The 24,649-nt window shown below is 41.9% G+C and overlaps 3 protein-coding genes and 1 long non-coding RNA gene across 4 annotated transcripts in view; 3 read left to right on the forward strand and 1 right to left on the reverse strand.

Annotated features, from left to right (window-relative positions):
• The first annotated feature begins 685 nt into the window (after positions 1 to 685).
• On the forward strand, positions 686 to 5,404 carry fbxo43 (F-box protein 43). Its single transcript, XM_068735857.1, has 6 exons — positions 686 to 769; positions 1,864 to 2,703; positions 2,841 to 3,596; positions 3,993 to 4,095; positions 4,400 to 4,594; positions 4,785 to 5,404. Exons 2-6 carry the CDS (start codon positions 1,928 to 1,930, stop codon positions 5,031 to 5,033), a joined length of 2,079 nt encoding a protein of 692 aa, XP_068591958.1. The 5' UTR covers positions 686 to 769; positions 1,864 to 1,927; the 3' UTR covers positions 5,034 to 5,404.
• A 2,530-nt stretch (positions 5,405 to 7,934) lies between these two features.
• On the forward strand, positions 7,935 to 8,262 carry LOC137890880 (uncharacterized). Its single transcript, XR_011105316.1, has 3 exons — positions 7,935 to 7,970; positions 8,050 to 8,078; positions 8,205 to 8,262. It is a non-coding gene; the product is annotated as an uncharacterized lncRNA (long non-coding RNA).
• Positions 8,263 to 9,204: 942 nt separating this feature from the next.
• Positions 9,205 to 23,521, forward strand: LOC137891620 (regulator of G-protein signaling 22). The gene is made up of 18 exons (XM_068736334.1): positions 9,205 to 9,266; positions 9,376 to 10,096; positions 10,266 to 10,427; positions 10,707 to 10,884; positions 11,419 to 11,541; positions 11,674 to 11,775; positions 12,982 to 13,176; positions 13,679 to 13,771; positions 14,047 to 14,231; positions 14,501 to 14,663; positions 16,528 to 16,692; positions 17,715 to 17,783; positions 18,399 to 18,557; positions 19,379 to 19,558; positions 19,651 to 19,839; positions 19,922 to 20,065; positions 20,559 to 20,658; positions 21,725 to 23,521. Exons 2-18 carry the CDS (start codon positions 9,687 to 9,689, stop codon positions 21,727 to 21,729), a joined length of 2,622 nt encoding a protein of 873 aa, XP_068592435.1. The 5' UTR covers positions 9,205 to 9,266; positions 9,376 to 9,686; the 3' UTR covers positions 21,730 to 23,521.
• Positions 23,488 to 24,649, reverse strand: part of LOC137891619 (intermembrane lipid transfer protein VPS13B-like) — a 333,991-nt gene continuing 332,829 nt past the window's right edge. Inside the window, exon 68 of the mRNA XM_068736332.1 lies at positions 23,488 to 24,564. Within this exon, the coding sequence (XP_068592433.1) occupies positions 24,316 to 24,564 (249 nt within the window). The 3' untranslated portion in view covers positions 23,488 to 24,315. The remainder of the gene's footprint in view (positions 24,565 to 24,649) is intronic.

Below are 24,649 nucleotides of genomic sequence, written 5' to 3' on the forward strand. Positions count from 1 at the left end.
ATAAAATAGAATATTTGATGAACATACAAAATCAATTTCTATCTTCTTCACACCCTGAAGCTTAGTTATGTAACTTTTACCTAAGTACTCTACAGATCATCTCCAGGTATTTTACATCTTTGCATTTTTCAATGTAGTCATAGTCCAGGTGCTCCACGGGGACCTTTCCGCCATAGTCAGCGGCGGCGGACTGGTCACGAGAGAGAGAGATTTCTTCGCTCATACCTGAGGACAATAACGGAGTCACGTTAAACGGATGGTTTTGTTTATAGCAGACTGGTTCACTGAAGTTAGCTAACGATAACCCAAAATGAAGCTAGCCTATGTTAGCTTAGTACATTTAGATAGCGTTGAGCTAAAGTGTGATGAAGTAACGTGAGTTATTCCAATTTTTGGAATTACCGATAAATCAAGACAACATTGTCACTAAGGACATGTTAATATTACGCATTACGTGTATAATCCTTGTAGATTATACACGTAATGTTAACTTATCTTAATGCTATTAAAGTTAAATGAATAGCTTTACCTGGGCTTGTTTGGCACACTCTGGCTAAACTTTCGATTGTTACTATGGTAACCACACGCGGAAGGAAGTTGTACTCTGAAGCGGAAATACGTCACACAGTCCACAGTTGGCTCCAAATTTGAAAACGCTGCTGGTAGATGATGAACATGTAGCAAGCAAACAGCGACGAGGGGCACAAGCTGAGGCCTAGAACTGAGCCGGAGAAAAACAACCTACGCATTAGCCACGTGTTGTGAATAGGTAAGTGTTTTTTTTTTAGAATTCTACGTGTAATGCTAAATAATGCAATTTACTAATCTAGCTAGTTAGCGTCGTGTGTCTGGGAAGACACTAACGTTACCTATCAGTGGTTGTGGTTTCAGGAGGCTAACGTAGCTACTTAGTGATAACTTGTCAGTTTGTCAGACTATGTTGAATGTAAGTTAGTGTTCACATTACGACGAACCTAATGGCTCTTTGATATTATTTGTGTTCATGCTTATGTTAAGTTTTTCAACATTATCAACGTGGTCGATATTACAGACAAATGTAACAATACGCAACATTTGAGCTAGCGTTATATCAATCCCCTATGCAAGAGTTAACTTTGTAATTGACACAGGTGTGTTCACGTCATGCTAATTGCTATAACAGAGACGTCTGTGGGACTTGAGTCATAAAACGTTTGGTTTTTATGTAAAATTAAGATTTATTTTTATGATTTGTTCATACATTCAAGTGTATTTCAACAATTGCGCTTTCTTTGTAGCGTATTTTTTTGTTTCCTCTGGTCACGGCACGCAGAACGAGCGCAATTGCCAACCGCTATTTGTTTGGACGTTATCAGATGTTAAAATAAGAGGAAATAAAGTCAGATTAAATAAAATGACACACTTGACCCCTGTCTGAGTCTCCGGGGTCTACTAGCGGCGGTGTACAGCTAGTCGGGCTCAGCTGTTGGTTTTGGCGGCTATAGCTCACTTTATAGCGGCATCACAGAGAGCACGCGACGGGGGATTTAAATCGAAAACACGTCCTCGCGTAGCAACGCTGATGAAACAGCTGCGAATGTTTGGTGTTGACCCAGCTGATTGCCTTTGACAATTTGTGTTTAATAATCCTACAATGTAAACGCTGAACACGACATGGATACTTCCGACGTATTTTTCATTTTTTTTTTAAATCACTCATCTCTTATCACAATGTGAGTTCAACATGACAACGTCTAATCAAAGACCTTGGAAACACAGACAGCATGTCAGCTAGCTTTAATAAATTAGTCAGTTACCAGACAGGCACACTTTATGCTGCTCAGTTGTCTTTGGGTTCACTCACTACTTTTTTGTTGTGTGCAGGTCAGTTGACATATACTTGGGGAATACGGTGTACTGGACACAAAGTGCACGCAGGAGGAGGAAAATGCAGTGCACTCCTGAATCAAACGTATACCTCGAGAGCTGCAAAGGCCAGCACTGTTATGATGATTGCTCCGACAGCGGATACTCAGGTTTATTCCACAGCCCACAGAGCATATGTGGAGTGGACTCCTGTCGCTCTTTGTCTCCAGTGGAATTCAGTGAAACACCTAAAGAGAACATCTGGCTTTCTGTCACACCCAAGGAGAGGACCAGAGAACTGGTTGGATATTTGGGCAAAGACCCCAGAGGTATCCAGCGGCCACAAGGGGTCAGCTGGTGTGAAACTCCTAAAGTGTGCAGAAGAGATGCCCTGATGCGACACAGACTTCCCATGTGCAAACCCACCACAGATGTCAAAGCTGACGACACAAGATCGCCGTGCACCAGAAGGACTGAATCTTCCATCAGTGTCAGGTCTGAACACTGGTTCAGTGCATCATTTAACTCTCTAGACGCTTTAAAATTGGAGCAGGACCTGCAGCTATCTGGTAGGAAACGCCGCCTCCTCTTCACGCAGATGAGGACCTCGACTCTTGAAAATGGCAAACTACACTCCGGTTACCTTTCCAGTTTTGAGAGAAGAGCGTCATTCTGTGATGCAGATTTCAACGAGAGCATTTCTGCCTCTGATCAAATTGATAATGAGACTCCATGCTTTATCAAATCCCTGCTTGCTCCATCTCAGGAAACCTCTCAATCACCAGTCAGCGGTGTGACAAATGACAGCTCAAGTGTCTTGTACACACCATCATCCTCACACACACCCAAATATATCAGGTACATGCTTTTTTTTGACACTTTCTAAATTAAAATTTTCCCTGCTGAATAAAGAAATGTTCTCTATCTATCTATTGATAGATATATATTTGTATATATCTATATCAAAACATGTTATTCTTCTAACCCTGGAACAGGTCTGAGTGTGAAGACAGTGGATTTAGTTCCTTGGCCCTTGATAAATCCCAAGACTCCTCGGTAGACCATGACGGCTCATTCCTGGAGCTGCTCCTCTCTGCCTCCAAAGGAAACTGTGAAACCCCAAATCTCACAGAGGCAAAGCGGCGCTCCCGTTTGCAGCGTCAACATAGGCTTTCAACGCTTAAAGAAGGGGGCTCTCAGTCCGAGGAAGACCCAGCAGAGAGAAAGCACGGGCAGGTTTGTCAAAGCCACAGCCTTTCTACAGAAGATGAGGTTTTTGATCACAGTGCCACCCCTTGCAGTGCCCCTTCTGCTAAATGTAGTAATAGCATGATATCTGATAGTTTGGCCTCTGCAAGACAAGACTATGTCACCCCACTAAGATCAACTACAGCCAGGCCAGAAAACATGACGCCCCTTAACACAGCTCCTGTTAATCCGGATGTGACTCCTCTCAGGACAACCCCCGTCAATCTCTCTCTGACTCCAGCTCTGCAGCTGATTCATGCTATGTGCCAACTGAAAGCCCGCATGTCTGTTGGCCAAAGTCCAAGCCTAAAGGAGCAGCTGAAGTCCACCGCAGCGCTGGCTGAGACCCCTGTGACGTTCAGGACCACCATGCCGCTGGCAGGGCTGATCGGCAGGAAGATGGGCCTGAGGAAGGTGGACATACTCACAGAGCTGAGGAAGAGGAACCTCAAGCACATCCTGTTTGTCATCCTCAGCCACCTGACCTCTGAGAGCATCTACATGTAAGGAGTTCATGTTTTCAACACTGTCGTTAGTCATATACAAAGTAAAATCGTATTGGCTTTCATATTTTTGATGCATCTACTGTGTGCCTGTTTGTCATTCATTAAACTGATTATGATGACTTTTGATGACAGCATTTAAGTTATTGATTAGTATATGAATGCATACATACATGCATATAAACTACAAAATCCTGTAGAATTCATACAGCATATCATGGATGCTTAGATCAAAGTACAGGACTCATTTTGTACTTTTCATCAAATTAACTTAAAGCCTAATTTGTTACTCAAAAAGCAAGGCTTTTACAGACAGTCATTGACACAACCTTTATTTAATGTGCACTGAAGGCTGCGAATATTGGTCTCATGCATGCAATTGTTTGTATTGGGCAGGTGTGGTCAGGTGTGCCAGAGATGGAATGAAATCATCCAACAAGACAAGCGAGCTAGTTTTAAGAGAAGAAACTACCTGAGTGAAGTGGAGGCTGCTCTTGAGGTAAGAGGTTTGCCATATTAGCCACTATTGCTGATGGCTGGCCAATGTCAAATGGGTCTGATATTAATATCTGGGCATCACTCAGGGCTCTGTGGCTTTCTGTTGTCTTTCTCAAGCAGGTATTTTCTAAAAACGTTGGCTATGATACTGATGGTCAGCCTTGTAAAAAGTAATCTTTTAGAGACCAGTACAACAGCAGACTTTTCTCTCCGATTCAGTGTAAAGTAACAATTGAATTGTCAATGTGGATATCAACTAACGGTGGCTAAAAGTTGAAATTAATTAAGTTTGTGATGTCTTACAGCTCGGTGGTGCCGTCCATGTCCCCGACGCAGAGACTAGACTCACTCTACCCAAGAGGTCGGCCCTCAAGACGGTTCAGGCCCAGTCTAGGACGTCCAGCTTCTGCACCCCACAGTCAGGAAACAGCACTTTAACCCCATCACAGCACAGGGCCTTGAATTCAGGCAGCAGCAGCAAACGAGATAAATTTCTGGAAGTGAGTTTGAAACTGATTACACTAGATTTGGTTAAATAGTTTATATGTAATTTTTATATATTAGTTTGCATTAATTGCTGTTTAGTGAAGGATAATTGATCTAATTGATCTTACTGAAGAAACTGCTCTGGGAAAGTTTACATATACCCTTTATTTTAAGTCATTTAATTTTTTTCTTTTTTATTGCCAGGTTGCCCAAATCCTCTTCAACGATGAGTGCCTCAAGCCATGCCCTCGATGTCAGCATCCTGCGAGGTGTCACTCAGTGAAACAGGAGGGCGTGTGCAGCAGAGCCGACTGTGAGTTCCGCTTTTGCACAGCCTGCTTGTGTGCTTTCCACGGCTCCAGAGAGTGTGGCAGCCAGTCTGTGGGCCGACGCAAGAAGGACATACTTCTGCCTGGAAGTGCACAGAGCAAGCGAAACGTTAAGCGACTATGAGCGGAAAGTCAGCTGTATTTTTGTTTGTTATGCCGATGTCACTTCAATTTTTTTATTTCTAATGGTGAACACAAGGCATAGCAACAAGGAAAGTGATATTTAGCCAGTACATGAGAGCAACTTCTGTACTTTTCAATGTGTCTTTGTGCCTTTTTTGTACTGTATTTTCACTTTTTTCAACACAGTTCTTGTGTTTTTAATTATGAATGTGAAGGAAATCTCACCAGCAGAACAATGACTGAATTTTGCTGTTATATTTTTTCCATACACATTGATCAACTGTATATATATGTTTTGGAACTTCCTCAGGAATTTTTAGCTTTTACCAATGTGTTTTCAAAGCCATTTTAAAATAAATTAGATTTTTTTTATTTGTGTCTCTTTTGTGAATTTATTGGTCTTTTTTTTTTACTATCGTCTCCATTACAATCTGTAAAAATGAATTTGTTTTACAATTTTTTGTGATGGTGTTTGGTGCCATCTAGTGGTGTGAACTTACATTGTCTTAACTGCAATGACTTTCTTTTATTAGGGCCCGAGCCACCGACAGCGTCGGGCCAGCGAAGGCCCTATTGAAATTGTACTGGTTATCATTATTCTTATAATTATGATTTTTATGTTTCCTCTTTGGGTGCATATTTGTTTTTACCATACCCCAAAACTCACAAAATTTTGCAGACTTGTCAGGCCTGGTGAAAATAGCCATCTGACATAGGTTGCATATTTCTATTTTTTTTTTTTAAATGGCTCTCTAGCGCCCCCTATAACTCGGACCGGCAATGCCCCTCGGCCATCATGTCCGATTGACTTGAAATTCGACACACAGGTCCAGATGCACTAGATCTACAAAAAAGCCTCTCGGACCCCTAAGCTCCGCCTAGAAAAAAATGTCCGCCATTTTTAATTTTGTGAAAAACTCATTTTTGTAAGCTCCTCCTACACACTTGGTCCGATTGCTACCAAATTTGCTGTGGATCATTATTGGACCTAGATCACAAAAAATATCAAAAGCTTGTTGATATCTTAAAGCATTTAGAAGATACGGATCAATGAACTTCTTGGGGCGTGGCTTGTAATTCAATACACATAACTTCTAAACCGTTTGTCCTAAATTTGCTGTATATGTACACATTGTATGGTGGAACATACCCTGTTATTTTCATTCCATTCAACCGCTAGGGGGCGCTACAGTAATTCATTCAGTTTTTTTGTGATTTTTCGTGTTTTCAGCCTTTGTATTTTAACGAACTCCTCCTACAGAATTCATGCGATCGACTTCAAATTTGGTCAGGATGCTGTTAAGACCTTTGTGATGAAAAGTTATCAGCTAGATAACTGTATCTAGCTTTATTCAGAGCTAGAATTTTCATCGAAGAACCTTGACGTGGCGGGGAGGTCATTTTGCCTCATTCGGCTTGAAAAATAAAGTTGTTATAACTCCAAGGTACATAATACAATCTGCACAAAACTTCCTATGCATGATAGTACTTTAACCCTTAGCACATTTAAAATGCAAACATTCCAATAACTCATAGCGCCACTTACTGGCAAAAGAAAATGTCATATTTTATACTTTTATCTACTCCTCCTAGCCAATTGACCTGATCAGTCTTAAATTTGGCAAAAATAGCCTTAAGACATTGAAGATGCTTCATCATGAATATTGGGAGTTTTCGTTGAATGCTGTTGCCATGGCAACACATCATTCCCATGAAAAAGTAGGCTGATGGTTCAGTGGCATGCATGCTCAAAAACTCATGAAACTTTGTACATGTGTCATAGGTGATGGGAAGACATATTTTATTTGGGCTTTTGGCTTGGCCGTTTTAAATTGCCATAGCGCCCCCTACAATATTTCAAAAGAGCAGCCCTAGCGCTACGTTTGAGGTACATGTATGAAACTTGGTAGGCATATGTATTTCAGAAAGACTTATCCTGGGACCATGCTCTAAACCGCACCGGAAGTCGGCCATTTAGATTTTTGTGTCATCTTTGGATAGATTTTGGCCTATTTCTAGTCGCTATACTTTAACGAACTCTTCCTAGGGACTTTGTCAGATCCACTTCAAATTGTGTCAGTTCAATCTCAAGACTGTTGTGATTAAAAGTTATCAAATGCTTTCTGTTTGACGGAATGGCTTAGCCGTAGCGGGCGGCTACTTTACGTGATTCACCATGACAAAAGCTGATGTAACTCAGCCGGACTCGTTCCAAACGGTCCCAAACTTCCCATGCTTGATAACACTGATGGCCTGAGGATGTCCACAAGCTAATTTTCACTAATACTCACAGCGCCACCTGCTGGCGAAAGGAAATCTGCGTTTTCTGACAAACAGCATTCGATTTACATGACTTTTACACAATGTGGTTTACACTTGATATAGAGCAACATAATACATGTTTGTGCATGTTCTGTAGCGCCACACAGCAGATACAGGAAGCGGTGGACTATTTGCGTAGCATCATTTCCTGCGTCACGCGGTCCAAGCAGAAAAAAAGCATCAGACTTGTAGACGCGTTGTCCCACGGTCGCTGACGTTCTCAGCCGCATACATTGGAGTCCCGCCGGCACCTCCAACGTGCGGGAGGATGCGAGGGCCCGTTCATTGCTGCTCGCAGCTTTAATTAAACTTTCTTTTACTACATGTAAGTTATTTTTAATAGTAAAGTTAATCCAGTAAATACTTGTCATTTTTGGGGTCTTAAATTGTAAGAAGAAACATGTAACTTCCTGCTCTTCTCTAGTTAAACTTTTACCGCCCCCTGTGTTTTGAAAATGAGTCCACTTCCATAGCAACCTGCAGTGTGTCTGTAATTACACAGAGAGCTTTGTGGCTGCCGAACGCTCAAATGTGAGTGCCTGGCTCGTCACAGTTTGAAAATACTGTAGTCGTTTTCTTTTTCAGAAGTGAGCAATGAGTGGGCTCACCTCAACAGGTAAGAGCAGAACTTCTAATCATTGTACTTTTTGGAGCTGGTCTTGGTTTGGTAACTAAAGTTTCACTCTATTTTTAAGAGTTTCCTGATCTTACTGCTGACAACGTTGTGAGTATCAGTGTTGATTATTAACATTTCATAACTTCTGAAACGGTCAGTCACAATGTGTATATTTTGCCTGGTTCGCTGGACATTCTTTAGAGAAATAATGGTTTATTCTTTGTCTCCATGCAGGAGAACTCCCTGGCATCCGATGATCTATTGGCTCACTACTTCAATGATTTCTTAAATTTGCCGGTAAAGTAGTTCTGGTGTATGGATTTTATATATTTCTTTTTACTAAACTCTTACACCCTAGCATCTTTTTTTCCCAGTCATTCCCAGAGACGCCTCTGTTGTACAACCAGGAGACCGGGCAGTTTGAGGTAGTGGATGGAGCGGCTGAGTTTCTTTCCAGAAGAATCCGATCAGGTCTACACCGCAGCAAATCACAACTACTTACTGCTGACCCTGCAGCGCTGGCCAGAACCCCCCCAGTAGACAACCGTTACCCTATCAGTGTAAGTATACATTTGGTTCTGAAGATGAGCAGAACGTCCCTGATGTAGATGTAAATGTAGAGCACTGACTGGAGGAGTGTCTCTCCCTGACCTTTGCAGTGCCTGGACAGAGAGCAAGGAATTCAGTGGATCATGAAAGAAAGACTGCCCTTTTTCCTTCAAAGTGATTGCTACAATGAATACAGGTACAATTAGTTTTTTGGACCTACTACATATACAAAACGCATGTAGTTTTACTGCCTATTTTCTGCATTGATTTTGATCTTACTTATGTTTACATTATGCAATTACTTTAACATGTTATATTATTACTAAACGTTTTCAGTTTTACTCATTCAATTGTGAAATTATGAGTTCCATGGAGTGGGTCTCATGCTGCTTCTTTCTTCTCTGTTAGCTTTGCTATAATAACCTGACAAATAGTTACTGTCCTAGATTTTTATTCAGTCAGCTGTGACTTTATAAAACGTATATAATCAAAAATAAAGCATTTAAACACATGCTTGTGTATTCTACTATGGTGGTGTATCATTTTTTTTTGTCTTTCCCAGACTATCCAAGCTGTTGTTTCAGAAGAACACAATCTTCTGTATCCAGAGGAGGAAAGGCAGTTCAGGGCGACCCACCCGGTCAGCCCCACAGCTGCGTTTTCTCTCCCAATTTGACAAGGAAACTACCAAAGCACTGAAGGGCCTACCATGCTCGCATTCACAAGAGAACAGTTCTGCAAAACAAGGTATAGAATTGTGAATTTGTATTTACACATGTATGTTTACTGTATTTATTTGCAGAAGTCTAAGTCTGAAGATAAGGATGCTTATGTTCTTTCTTTCCTTACTGTTTAGGCCCTTTGGGGACGCACAACGTCACACGTCTACCCTCTGGACTGAAGGAACATATCCACACAAAAGGCAGTGAATCATCCAGATGTTTCTCCAGCTGTTCTGAGCCAGCGAACCCATGTCACTTTTCCTCTTCGTCCTCCCCCTCCAACCTTGAATGTGAGAAACCCCAGAGCCCACAAACAGAGGGGAGCCTCTCCTTCACAGAGCCCTCAGCTGGCAACTCAGAGCAGCAACAAGAGTCTCCTGAACTACAGCTGGAGTACCTGGCTGCCAAAGTGGTCAAACAGGTGCTTAACAATGCACTGAACGTGATGGATGGTCAGAGCCGGGCAAACCTGTTCGACTGTTTCAGCAAGTCTGGAGACCAGACAAATTGTACCAGCGAAGACGGATCCTGCGATTGGACAGTTTTCCGGCGTTCGGCTGACGAGAGCACAGAAAGGTTGGAAGGGAAAAAAGAGAAAGTTCAAGAGGGCAAGAGGTGCAGTCAGGCGGAAGAAAAGACAGAGTGGTTAAAGAAGAATAGGAGAGTGGGGAGTGGAGGCACGGACCAGGAAAATATCCTCAATATATGTTGCCATGGCACCTGTTGCCGTGACAATAGGCCAGACTTGGATGAGTTGAAGGACTTTTTGCGGGGAACGCCGGGAGAGAAACTGCTCAATCTCTGGATAGATATAGCGAGGCTGAACGCTACACAGAACAGAGAGCGGAAGAACAGGTAAACATCGCAACATGATCCAACTCACTTATTCTGGTGAGCTCAACTTTGGTCTGTTTACTGTTGATACAAATGCCTCTGTTTGGTCATGGTTTGATATTAAACTCAGAATATTTTGGATGGCAACTGCAGCAGTACAAAAACAAAAAGTAATGTATGTATTTATCAGGTATTTGGTCCTGATGAGGAGGCGGTATCTGCTGAGCAGCAGCCAAAGCTGTCTCAATGTGGAGCTGCTCTCCAGACTGGGGCTGACTACTTCCCCCTGCTGGACGGAGGAGAATCTGCACTCAGTTCTGCCCTTCCTCACCGAGTCTCTGCTCTACTACTGGTGAGTATTCATGTCCCCTGATGTTAATCATAGATACTGAATTTGCGTGTTTGTGCGCAGTGTTTATTTATATATATTTTGTGTGTTTTGCTACTTTACATTTGCTTGTCATATACTGTGAGTATATGACATGCTGTTCAGCTGTTTTACATATATAGTTAATTCTCATAATATATATATATATATATATATATATATATATATATATATATATATATATATATATATATATGAATGATATAAATGTCCTTGGTAACTCCCTCTCCTCTTTCTCGACAGGGTTCCTCGGTTCTGGACGTCCCAGTGGGTTCATGAAGACCGCGATGACTCCCCTCACCCAGAGCTGTCGACGGAGGGGTGTGTTCGGCCCCAGTCAGACACACAGCCCCACCCTGGCTCTTTGGCTCTCTGCTCTGACACCTGCCTGCCCCAGCACCCCCATGCTGTCCACACGCGGGTAGGAGCATTAGGACATGATACCACTCGGTGACAAAAAGAGAATCCTCTTAAGCAACATGTGAATGGACCAAAATCATAGAGACCAGCAGCAATGGAGCTCTGACTGTCTGGGTTGTCCAACTTGTATTTTCCAGTGGCTGCAGGTGGGATCACCATCTGGCATGCAGTTAATTGTCCGGTCCTCTAAAGCATGTTTGATGCTATAGTTTTAAGTGTAGCCAAAATGATTAGTTGATTAATAATGGAAAATCAGGTTCATTATACTGTAAGTCGTTTATTAAGCTAAAATGTTACAAACATTTATTTCCAAAATCTTGATGAGGATTTGCTGCAATTCACTGTTTTATACCATTATACATTGAGCACTTTATGGTTTTGGACTGTTGTTTTGTCCAACTGTTGGTTGGACAAAACAAGCAATTATTACCTTGGACACTGAGGAATTGTTAGGGTAATTCTTCACTATCGTTTTGCATTGCAGTGACTCAATGGTAATGGTAAAATGGTAAAAATGATGTGTGTGTTTCACCAGTTATATTCTAGCAGAAGTCCGTTACTGGGCAGCAGAAGAATGAAGAAGATGTTGCAGGCTCTTTCTGTTGAATCGTCTGCCGGCTTATACTTCACAAACTTCTGTGAACAATCTGGAAACCAGGTACAACAGCAGCTACTGGGTCGTTTGCATGTTGCATCACATTAAAATGTAATTATTATCATATTGTGGCACAGTAAAATATTTTATTTGAGACATGATGACAGTTACTGAGGTTCTTGTTTTCTGTCACAGCTGTGGGAGAATGCAGTTAACCTTTGGACTGACCTGCAGCACTACCATGAGCTGTTCTATCAGGACGGACTGGACCCCTACCGAGTCCAGAGAGAGGCACAGGTCAGCAGAACAACCTGATCTTTTGGTGTTTGTGCTGAAGGTTTCACTTCATCTCACGCCAACTACTAAATTATGGAGAAATAAACACAGTATGTATAGTCCACATATGTCAAGGAAGTGTGATAAAGACCTGTGGTGATATTAGCTTATGTCAGCTATTTAACACCGTCACCAACCCTGCAATTTAAAAACATGAACAAATCAATATTATAACATTTTAAATAGAGAAGGAAGCATTTTCTCTGTTTTACAAATAAATGAAATAAAAAGTGTGTTGTGTGAAATTGTTAGTCGGTATGTGGTGTGACAGGATGTGTATTTTTTGCAATATCAGTTTGAGACTAAGTGGATTTGATAAGATGTCTCTAGTCTCTGGTACCTTGGTGCGTCGGTACAGGTTTCCTGTCACAAAACATTTCTCTCAGCACAAATTCACATTCTATTTGCCTAAAAACTAGCAGCACACTATTCCAGACATTCAACTGTTCATGATTCCATGATATTTTATTAGATTACCAAAACCATCTGTTCAACATCAAACTAATTTCAATATAATAGTTATAGCTAATTTAAAACTCAAATTAAGATGCTTCATACAGAGATAAAGAAGCTTCTTTTAGAAAGGACACCAGGAAAAATCATGAATCACGATAAATTCAAGTTGCAGAGTCCACCAGTAATAAAATACAAAGTCCTTAAAAGACAAAGAAACAGAGTGAGTATATCCGTCACCCTCCCTGTTAAACACAAGTGCACACACCTGCTCTTGTTTGCATACTTTCTTGGCCTGACACTCCTGTTCTCCTCTCTGCCCTCTCTAATTTAAACGCCCATAAAAACAAGTGAGTCAGACCCCCTCAGCTCCACGCCAGTCCAGTCACCCAGAACCACCCGGTCTGGCTACAGCTGGACTGCTGGAGGACAGCTGAGTGGTCCGGTCCAGAATAATACCTCACAGTGAAATCTATTTTCCTTCAGTTAACCTTTAGTTCACCAAAGGAATACAATGTAGATGGTCTTTCCATGGAGCTGTGGCAAAGAGGTTAAATGACTGCCGTTTATGTGGTGTGATGGCAGCCGTGATGAGGGATAGTGAATATTGAGTGTGAGAGCCCCGAAAAATGGTGACGATGGAAGTGATGGCGGCTATGAGGAGAAATGTTTCCGAAGTGATGACACTTTTATGATTTCTTCTCTTCTCCTCAGCTCTTCTACTCCACCTATCTCTCCAGCTCTGCCAGGAGGAGCATTGGTGTCAATGAGGAGATCAGAAGGGAGGTGTACGACCACATGATGCCCGCTTTTGAGGAGCTGTTTGACAAGGTTGAGGAGCACACACTGAACATCCTGCTGGAGCCGTGGACACTGCTTGTCAGCAGGGACACAGAGTCCTTCCAGAAGGTAACCACAGTTTCATTCTCCTCCAATTTATCTGGAGGAAGTGGGTTTCCTTTAAGTCCACGGGTTTGCTGGACCAGCTGAAGTGATGTGCAACACAACATAACATTCCTCAGTCTAAACCCACTGAGGAAAGAGAAAATGCACGGCAGGATGTCTAATAATGTTGATTGTTGGTGCATCTATGAATAATGTAAAGATCAAATTGATTTGAGTTATTACTTTTGGTCTAACTTTTCTTACAAGAGTTTCGGATTTTGGGCTACAACTAAAGATCATTTTCAGCCTTGATTAATCTACGGGATATTTTCTTGAGTGATTGTTTGGTCTCTAAAACATCCAAAAACTGTAGTGTAATAAAAGTAATATAATGCAAGAAACCAAGAGAAGGAGCAAATTCTCTGAGACCATAACATGTTGGCATTTCTGCCTGAAAATATAATATCATTTATTTTTAATTCATTAACACTAATTCAGCTCTAATTGGCTTAATGTGTGCCTCCAGGTGTGTGTGCAGGAGGAGGTGCGTTGCATCGACAGTCAGGAGTACAGGGAACTCCAGAGTCTGTACGAGGAATCAGAGCGTCGACTGAAACAGGTCAGCCAGCATCCACAGTGTTCCACAGATTTATAAAATGTTAGTTCTCAGTTAATAGCCAATAAACAGCTAATGTTACCAATGTGAAAATGGCCTCGATCCAGTATTTATGCATTGCTTAGTAACAGTGTTGGTTATCCACTGCTCCAAGAGTATATCATAGTAGGTGATGTGCAAATATCCCAGTTAAGAGTTTTACACTGATTATTTTTCCTTTTTCTCGCACCCTCTCAGTCACTTTTTCTCCACCTTCTGCTGCTGTGTCTTCTCTAAAGGTGGAGCAGTCCACGCTATTTCCCTCTCCCATTTCACCTTCGACTCCCTTCTCAAAGGGCCCCCGGGCGCCTGACTCTTGGTCCAGAGTGTCTCCAAATTACCAAGGCTATCGTTTAGGTTCCTTACTTCGCCACCGCCACGAGATCGGACACTTTATGTCCTTCCTACAGAATCAGGATGCCAGGTGAGCTGTAAACCACATAGTTTGTATATGAAATGATTGTCCTCTGTTCAGGTTTAAGTCCCCCACTCTACCTAAATATGTGCATACAATACAATATCTACAGCATTACACCGTACCTGACTTGCAAATGTGTACCGTATTCACATTAAAATGAAATTAAGGCAGTATGAAAATGGACAGAAAGTGTATTGTTTCAGGATGTATACAATGCCCTGAAGTTTTTATTAAAAAGTAACATGGTGGTTCTGAACGCTTGTGTTTCTGCTCAGTATCCATCTGACATGCTGGCTGGATCTGGAGCAGTACAGGAGGACTCCTCACAAAGACAAGGCTGTCAGACAGGAGAAATGGTCTCATATTGCGACCAAATATCTCACCAGGACGTACTTCTTTGGCTCCGACAGCCCGGCCACAACAGAGCAACAGAATGACGTATGTCAGTCAGTCACATGGTTGAAAGAATATTTTCAATTTTATTGGGAAACCCGTTTTGGTGTTGTCACATTTAGATTGATATTGGATTATTGTCAACTTCCTGGGAAAGCATTAGAGACGGCGGCAGAAACGTGGTGCTCATGACATGACAATCCCAAGATGGGATGTGAGCTCCAGCTCAACATTCAGATTAGATAAACAGAGGCCGCTGCGGCTCTCACACAATTCCCCATCTCCCTTCTCAAGCATCCTGCAGATGTCATGGTGACAGCTCTGACTGCAGGGTGTCGGTGGGAAAACAGTGAATGAGAGGACGTGGTTAGGGTTAAAAGGAGGAGGAGAAGAGTGTGGTTTGGATACAGAAAGACAAAAAAAAGACTAGCTCCGGTAACAATGACAGTAGGACGAAATCTCTCCTGACATTTATAGTCTGGGATTTGGTTTCTGGATTCTAGGATTACTGCAAGAGGGCATGCTATGTAGAGCTAGAGTGAGTAGATGGGACACTGAGCAGTGAGCCTGATTTTTCTCTTTCGGGACGCCAGAGATGGTTGTTCTGTAGTATTTATTATACATTTACAGAAAAGAGTGTATTTTATGTGTCATAGGACAGTGGCAGAATGATTCCCAACCTTTTGTCTGTCTCCGTTTGTTCAATTGCAATTGTACTACTACCACTTGAACATTTTAACCATTTATGCATTACATTTAACTATTTCAAATGTGTAATTCTGTCACTACTTGAACTATTTAACTGATACATTCAACACTAGCTATGTCAACTATTTAACACCAACGATTACAACTGTTGATCTCATGCTTAGCTACGTTCATCTATCTATTTCAACAGTTTATTCATTGCTTTCAGCTGACTATTTGAACCGTTTATTTACTTTTAGATATCTATTTTAACATTCACAAATTGTTCTGAACATTTTAGCTAACTGCTAGCTCGCTAACTCCTTTTTAACAGTCGCAACAGGAAGTGTTCAGGTTTTTCCTTCTATTTAAATTAGCTGAGCTACTCTAACATTCTTGGTCAAAGTAATGGCCATTGAAGAACCCTGATTGTTCTTGAAGCACACTGGGTTAAGAGAGAGACATTCAGTATAGCCTATTTGTTGACATGACTTCAACTCTGGTGCATGACCTTTGTCATTTTTCACCCTCATCTCATAAATACCATCAATTTAATGATTGTAACATTAGAGTGAAGATGCCAATTCTAGTGCTTCTAGCCCTGCAGGATTGGGTCTGGCTGCCGCTCCCTCACATCTCAGCGTTGGTTCTCGTCTGCGTGAGCGATGTAGAGAGACTGACAGCTTTACTGCTTTGGCCCTTCACTCTTTCAATCACTCAGTCATCCAGTCACAGATTGGCCTCCTTTCATCTACTGACTTCCACTCCAATGGCACGACTGTTTCTAATTTCTGAAGCGTGTGTGTGTGTGTGTGCACGTGTGTGCGTGTGTGTGTGCCAATGCTTGGCTTTGTGCGTGTATAATGAGATGAGAGAAAGTATAAAAGAGATATAAATAGGGAGACATGGCCAGATTGATGTATGAGGACAGAAAGCATACAGGGGAGATGAAGGGAACAGAGGGATTGCGGGAATGATGAAGAGCACAGCAGGAGTCAGGAAGGAGAGGAGTTTTCAGTCGGGTTTCCCACTGTGGGCAGTTCTTTTTCCTGAGTCTCTCCTCATATGTTTTTCATGTTGTGAGACATTTAGTATTCATATCAAACACATTAACACACACACACACACACACACACACACACACACACACACACACACACACAAGCATCTGCCTCTACTGTATCTTTGACTTTGCTTTTACTGTGCGTCCATGTCTGTGTAGATATTGCATCTGGCAGGTGGACTGGAGCGTCTTAAGCTCGAATGTCTCTCTAACCCAGTCGTTGGGGAGATCCAGGACGTCATCAGGAGTCACATTGAGAAAAAGTGGCTGCCTCTGTTCCTGTCCACAGCTGAGTTCACAGAGCGACTGAAACACCAGCCGAAGGTGAACAGCAGCACAACTCATCAAGACATAGTTTGACATTTTGGGAAAAAGGCTTTTTTGTCAAGAGTTCAATGATGATAATGTTACCACTCCCATGTCTGTCTATTCAAAGTATTGCCACAGTCAAGTAGCTTAGCTTAGCATAAAGACTGGAAACGGCTAGCCTGGCTCTGTCCAAAGATAACAAAATCTGTCTACTGGCAGCTCACTAATTAACTTGTTACATCTCGTTTGTAATCCGTACAAAAACCAGACTTTAAAAATGACAAGTTGCGGTTTCACGGGGGGTTATATGCCGGACTGTTTCTTGGCTCTGAGCAGTTGCCAGGAAACCAGCAGAGACTTTAGGAAGTTACTGGTCCCATCCAAAGAATAGTCCCATTACTTATACTTCAGTTTTAGTATGGAGTGCACAAACAAGATATTACATTTTGGCCTTGTGTTGCATCAATAATTAATAGCTCTCTGGTAAATGGCTTTGCCCCAGCTTGCTTCAAACATCTGTCTGTTCCTAATAAAACAATAGATTCCTGTTGTGTAATAGCCTTGAGCGTGGAGAGAGATAAGAGCACATTAGTGGCTCTGTTATGTGAGAAACCACTAAACGCAGTCGCTGTCCAGTCGCTCTCAGGTTGCCTCATCAGGTGGTAACACATAAACCGCAGATTCCGCTGCGCTGCTTCATTATGTTAACGGGTTTACCATGTTTGGTTACACAGATCCTCTCATTAACTAATCAGATGTAGACATAGTTTAGCGTTACATGGAACGGTGGAAAAGACAGTGGGAGACAGTTGACATCAGAGAGGCAAACATCTAAGAGGCGATTGGATGAATAAGGTCAGAGGAAATAAAGACCGAGGCAAGGTTAAAGGTAAAAGAGGAGAGAGAGCTTTAGTTACAGCCAGTGACAAAGAGCAGCAGAGTGCAGAACAGACAGGTTTGAGAGGTGTTCAGTGTCTCTGTTAATCCTAGTTTATTCACTTTGTGACTTAAGAATCGTTTGTTTCTGTGTGCGGTAGCCCCAAGCAGCGGACAGACTCTCACAACACGTCTACCGTCGACGCAGAGCGAGGAGAGAAGCCTGGAAGGTAAGGAGAAATCCTCCGGGGAAGCTGGATATTTTCAGTGGAGAGAAATAAGGCATTTCCTGGCCTGAAAGCATGTGTGATTTAGTTCACGACTTGGCTTCGAGCACTGGCTTTGTCAAACACCATTTTGGCCTTGTGGTTAGTTTTCCCAAATTGGATCCAGGATAAATAAGATTAAAGCATCAGCATTACTAACCTTCCTTTAATAGTGTTTGGAGTGTTTTCCATGCAGCTCTGATGCCGTCCTCTCATTTCATTCTCCACAGCAGAACACAGATATAAAACATGTACATTTCACATTTCAAGCAGGATGATTACAGGAAGGAGTTTTCCATACATGATTATGACTATTGTCTTTATGATCATTATCTCATCACTGGCAAAGAGCAGGTTTACTGAATAAAGGTGAGTATCATTATCTCAGTTTTCTGTGAGCTAAGACTGTAGCTCATGGGTCACAGATCATCTTCAGGAGCACACTGTACTATATCCGCTGTGCACACAAGGTTTTGTTCTACTGTTAACACACAAGAAGGTCATTATAAGTATTTGATCCATCCCTGAGGGAACAGTGTGCTCTCAAACATAACATTCCTCTGCTGTGTGTCCCTGCAGGCCGAGGGCTTGTGGATGAGTTCCTCCAAAGAGATCCTGCTGTTTCGACAGATCCTACTCAACCCTGCCTCCTGTATACAGTTCCAGCACTTTGTCTCTCTGAAAGGAGACTTCCTGGAAAACGATGTGCTCTTCTGGCTGGAGGTGCAGAGATACAAGGTAAAGGAGGACGATGTGCTGTGACTGCAACGCTAGTCTGAGATCTTTGGTGTATGCCATATTAATATTCCATATTAACTATGAAAGGAAATCCAAAAATAATATAAGGAGTCATTTTAAATCCCCCTCCATAAAAATGTGTTTATTGTTACTTCACTTGGACAGTTGAGCTTCACTGTGTAAAATGTAGTGTAGAGTTTGCTCTCACATTCATCCGCTGAAGGGGAAAGTATCTCTGCTCACCTTCAGTCTTAGTTTAAAACATAATGTGGGAACTTGAAACCTCCCGGTCACAATGGACTTTTCAGTGTAGTAGGAGACAGCTTGAATTTTTGGAATAAAAAGAGGAATTTGACACCTTTTCAGTGGTTGTCCAATCAGTGTTGATGGTAAATGTAGTCAACTGAAGCAACGAATTCCTCAGTGTGTGCTATATTGACAGAGTTCTCTGGCCCGCCATGCCTACATATAACAGCATGCATGTGAGCTTCTGTAATTTTAAGTGGGTTTTTTTGTGTCTTAAAATGTTTGTGGGGGCACAAACCTAAACTGCCATTAGATTTAAATTTGTATTTAAATGTTGCTAAATCCTGATTGGTGCTCAGAGGTATGCGACATCACTTGAACCGATTTCAAACCAGTGAGAATAGTACAGTGGAAAAACACAAATCTCTCATGTGAATTTACGAAAACTGGAAAACTTTCACGTAATATCCCATTGTGTAGAGTAAGAAACAAAATGCAGTGATAATCCAAACATTTCAGGAGCATTTGGAAATATTTCCCACCACACATTTCTGTTCTCCTCTCTTCCTGTGCAGGACCTCTGTCACTCCCACAGCGATGAGGCCACCGTCCAGCAGAAGGTCTCCACCATCATTAACTGTTTCATCAACTCCTCCATGACCCCGGCTCTGCAGATAGACATCCCTTCTGAACAGGCCCAGCAGGTTCTGGAGAGACGCCAAGAACTGGGTCCTTACATCTTCAGAGAGGCACAGGTAGTGCTTGTGTGTGTCTAACAGTGTGGTTTGTGTTGTATTTCCCCCCAGTATGTAGTCTGCATGTGTGTGCCTTTTTTCTCTGTATGTAGATGTCAGTGTTCAGTGCATTGCTGAAGTTCTGGCCCGAGTTTCAAGAGCTGAGCAGCAGTGTCCAAGAGGGGCAACTTCTTCCTCTACTGCAGGAGAAACGGGTCAAACACAGAGCCAGAGTACGGAGACAGAGGAGAAAAGAGGAGGAGGAAGAAGAAGAGAGCGAGGAGGAGAAGAGGAGAGCTCAGGTGAGGTATAACAACCTTGAATACTACTGCAATAGTGTTGAGAAAAAGAAAGTACTAATTCAGTCTGACCTCTCTTGTTCAGGAAGAGCTGGAGAGGCCGGAGTCCAGTCTTGAAGAGGAGGAGGAGACGGATGATGAAGACAATGTAGAAGAAGGACAAGAGGGAAGAAGTGTAAAAAAACAGTCGAGGGCACAGAGCAGAGGGCTGCCGATTCCCACACAACCGGTAAGGAGCAGTCTGATGTCCCTACAAATGTGTGTACTTCTCACATGAAAGGAACTAAACCAAACCAAATGATTTCCTTTTGTATGCCTCCGCCAATCAGTACAACTTACATCCATGTCCAAAATGTCATCACTTTATAATTTTATCCTATTAGACATTAATGTGAGATTGACATAATTAGCATATGATGTGTTTTGTGAGGTCACAGGGACCTTTGACCACCAAAATGCAGAATCTGTCAACTTTTCAGCCTCTTGACTGTTTTAGGACCTTGTAGCCATTTAACATCTCCACTCATTCGGCTTCACTTAACGTCTGAGGAGTCTGAATCTGACTGCGTTTAGCTAACTAAATTGTATTTCTAAAATGTTTAAATGACAAAACAACACATTTTTTTTACATCACTGTGGTGTGTATATTATGTAATAAATAACTCTTGAGTGGGAATCATTGGCCAGATTGAGCCATTTTTCTAACCACGGTCTTCCCTCAGTTGTCGTGGTCCTACTCCAAGTACATGGCGGCTCTGAAGAGAGAAGAGGTGCTGCTGAGGAGACAGAGTCAGCTGGGAGCCTCGTTCTCCACGGCCTCAGGTACACCCCCCCCCCTCTCCATTTGTCTCCCAAGGCTCAGTAAAATTCCCATGTCCAGCACTTTAACTACTCTCTGCTACCAGTCAGACTAAATGTAGGAAATCAAAACACTGAAATGACTTTTAGCCGTTCCCACAGTCGACGCCAACCCCTTCCATATGTCAGAGCTGTCTCATTATGAAGATGTCTGACCAAAGGAGCAACTTCAGCTTGTACATTAGGTGGTAATGTTCTGTACAGGAGTTAGAACAAAACCTCAAAAGGAAAATTAGTTTTTCAGATACCCCTGCCCAAGGTAGAACAAAACATGACCATGTTTTTTCATAATTCTGATGATTATGGTCCTAGCAAAAACATGTAATCATTATAAAACTAGAGCCTATAGGCTTTTAAATGTTATAGTTTAAAAGCTGTATGTTATAAAACTTTGTGGTGTTGAGCAAGCTACCAGTTACTTAAAGGAAGCTGCACCTTACTACCATAGCAATAACATAATAAATAAATCAGTATAATTAAACTCCCTCTGGATCACTTTCTTGACCCGCTGCCACCTTTCCATCAAGTAAGCACAAGCTTGTGTGGTGGCAATTTCTATATATCGTATCGCGTCTTTCTGTAAGTTTAACATCTGCAGATTGACTCACAACACAGTCACAATGAGTACAGGTGGTGTCAACTTGTATTCACACAGACAAACAATGAGATTAGAGAGGGGTTACTGACACATTATCTAGAACTGGTACAAATCAGCATCTTCAGAAGATGACTTGCAGAAGTGCTTCTCTCAGCTACACGTCCATGTATGCTGCTGTTGTACTGTTTTATTTCATGGCACAGCAGAAATGATTGGGCAAATTTAGCTTGTGTGGACTCTACCTCACTACTTGATAAATAAAAGAGCTAAGCTACTGAACAATATAGTTAAACCAATACTGCCCAACTGTGAAAGTCCTAAAAGTATCACAGTATAGTAGGTCACAAAAAATGTCATAAATAATACATGGACTTTCATTTATACAGCGCCTTTCTAATCTTCTACGGACATTCTCTTGTTGTGTTTCCACAGACTGAGGATGAACGGCTTTCTTCACCACATCGTCTTCTATTGTATCAATGAACTTATAACTTTGTTAGACACATTATGATATAACATTTTAATGATTTCTTTTTACATACTATCCTATGCCTTTTTCATTTTTTATTATCTGTTACACAGTGTGACAGATATGACAGTAAACAAAGCAGTTACTTGCCACTCAGACATAACTGGCTCTCATGTTTCACTGAAGCCTGCAACCGTGATATGAAACCAAAGTGTTAAGAAGTGACTTCATGCCGCCCAGCTTTGACACAAGCAGATGATGGCGGTGCCTGAACGCCGTTATCGGAGCGCCACGAGTGAAAACTAAGAGCACAGCTGCTACTGATGTCTTGATGATGAGGTAGAAGTCTGAGGCTGGGTTTACACATAATGTAAGAAGAGTTGCTTGAACCCTGTGTGACAAACATATGTGAGCCCTGAGAGGAAACATCTGATCTATTTTATAAATGTGATCTAAATTGTTTTCCATCCTGTGTTTATGAATTTAGCACAGGAGAGGAATCGGGTTTTGCCACGTGAAAAAAGGTCTTTGTGGTTATAATACTCATTTTGGCTACAAGAGGCTGAAGTGCACTGCGACACAATGTGACTAAAAGCATTGTTAAAATGAAAATTCACCTGAAAGAATACATGAATGCTTCTATTCATATTTAGATCATGGTGAACTTCAGCCTCTTGTGGCCAAAATGAGTATTACAACAAACATTTAAAAGGTAAGGTATGGGAATTGTATCTATATAGCACATTCTATAACACATTAAGCATGCAAACTAGTGAGAAAAGGCCGGTACTGTCCGGTACTCTGTATTATTAGAAGATTCAGTGCCGTCAGGCGGTCTGGGGAAGAAGAGACAGCAGCAACCTGTTATGATCGCATTTCCACGAGAAAACACATCCACTAATTTAAGGTCAATGTAAACAACAGTTAGTTACTTCTGCCAAGATGGTTATCAGCTTGATTCATCTGTCTGTCTGTACAGGCATTATGTTTCACTTTCATTAACATTGCCAGATAGGGCATTTCTGCTGTATCGGAATAATCACTAAAATGAGTTTGACTAGGAAAAGAACTCAAAAACAGCTTTAAAATACCACTCGTCTACTTTGTAGCGTCCATGTTGATTCCACATTGGGACTTGCAGCTCCTGAACACACCGATGTCCAAAGAACGCCTTCCCAACTCCTGAAATGGGACCATCTGAGAAGCATGTGAATGCACCATTGTCTGCGCTCTCCGAAGTGGCATTCTGGTTTTCTTATGAATTGCTTCTAAACTGTTCCAGTAGTGTGTGTTGTGTGTCCAGCACAGACCTGCAGCTTTTTGAATTCGTGCTTGCTGCCTTTTTCAAAATTGTTTAGTTAGTCTGCTGCTGGCAAACGTCAACTTCTGCTGCAGCTGACTGTCTGTGTGCTGCGGGTTTTTTGGCAGGCATTTGTTTCTTGTAAAAATCTCCCACGTGATATGACGGACAAAATAAGTTGTGATGTTTCAGGATGTTCAGTTTTATTCCAACACGAATAGCATGCCAACGCAGCTGTGACTTCTGCAACACAAACAATTTATATCCGACTTCTTTTGCTCACTTGCGTCTCAGGGCCTCCGTACTAAAAAAGACTAACTCCTACATCTAATGACTGTTTCTGAGTAAAGCTCACTGACTTGACCCACACATGTATTTCATTCATTCATATTCCCTCTTACATTGTACACAGTAAAGCCACAACACTTCATTTTTTATGTTTTTATTAAAACGATTCTCTATTAATATATTATCCATATACATACATTAAAGGCATCAGACAGAGCTCAGTGGTGCAACAATATAAAAGGCAACAATAACATGTTTGCATCATGACGGGTTGGCATCCACGTGAGGTTACAACGAACAGTGTTGTCAACAAGCATGTTACATCATCTATAAAAAACATTTTGGTTGACAGCTGGTTTCTCTAGCGTCCATCAACATGTATGTAATATTGCACTGAACATTGGCACAAGACAGTCACTACATGGAGAATGTAAACACCGAGCGCTCGTTCTGCAGAGTGAAACATTGTGCAGCGGTTTGATGGAAATGTGACAGATTAGTTGTGTACTGCACGTTTCCATCTGCTACACTGAGGTTTCACACTGACTGAAAGAGCCCCGATTTAAAGTTGGAAGAGAACACACTGTTGGTCCGAGGAGGTTTAAGTTGACACAACTCTTTTAGTGTTCACTATAGTATGTGCTCGGTGAAATGTCTTAACTTACATGTGTTTTTAAGATTCAAACAGATTCTCATACCTCTGATTTTGTCATGTGATGAGCTTGTTTGTATCTGTAAAAAATATATCTTTCAAATGCAAGAATGTTCTCAACATCCCAAAGGCATAAATGACCAGGTGGACTTACTATAATAAAATAAATTCTTATTTTACCTCAACAGATATCTTTTGCATAAATGTGTAGGTATCTTTTCAGAGTGTATTTTTAAGGCTTATTTTAAATTGGAACAAACAATCCAATCCCTTTTTTTGTAGCATAAATCCACAGATGTGCGTGTTCCTGTGTATTAGTGGAATCCGATGCGTAAGGCTTTATTCTTTACCATGGTGAACTTGCTGACAAACACCTTGGCGAAGGCGGGATCCACCAGGTAGCGGTAAGACTTGGTGACGGAGGGCGGTGGCTCCGCGAGCGTCACCGGGAGCTGCTGCTGGAGAGAGGCGGTGGAGGGGGAAAGGAACTGGGAGGCCCGCGTCACGTAGTCCACCAACCGCCGGTACTGCTGCTCTGACAGACGCTCCCGAACGCCGTCACCCTGAGGAGGGGGCAGACAGATCAGATGACTACAATACACTGAGAGAGTTGTCCTGCTCCTGTTTGGGTTACATCCAAACATAACG

The sequence above is a fragment of the Cebidichthys violaceus genome, unplaced genomic scaffold, assembly GCF_023349555.1.
Source record: "Cebidichthys violaceus isolate CVI_PGR_0920_01 unplaced genomic scaffold, fCebVio1.0.p SCAF_7, whole genome shotgun sequence".
Taxonomy (NCBI): Eukaryota; Metazoa; Chordata; class Actinopteri; order Perciformes; family Stichaeidae; genus Cebidichthys; species Cebidichthys violaceus.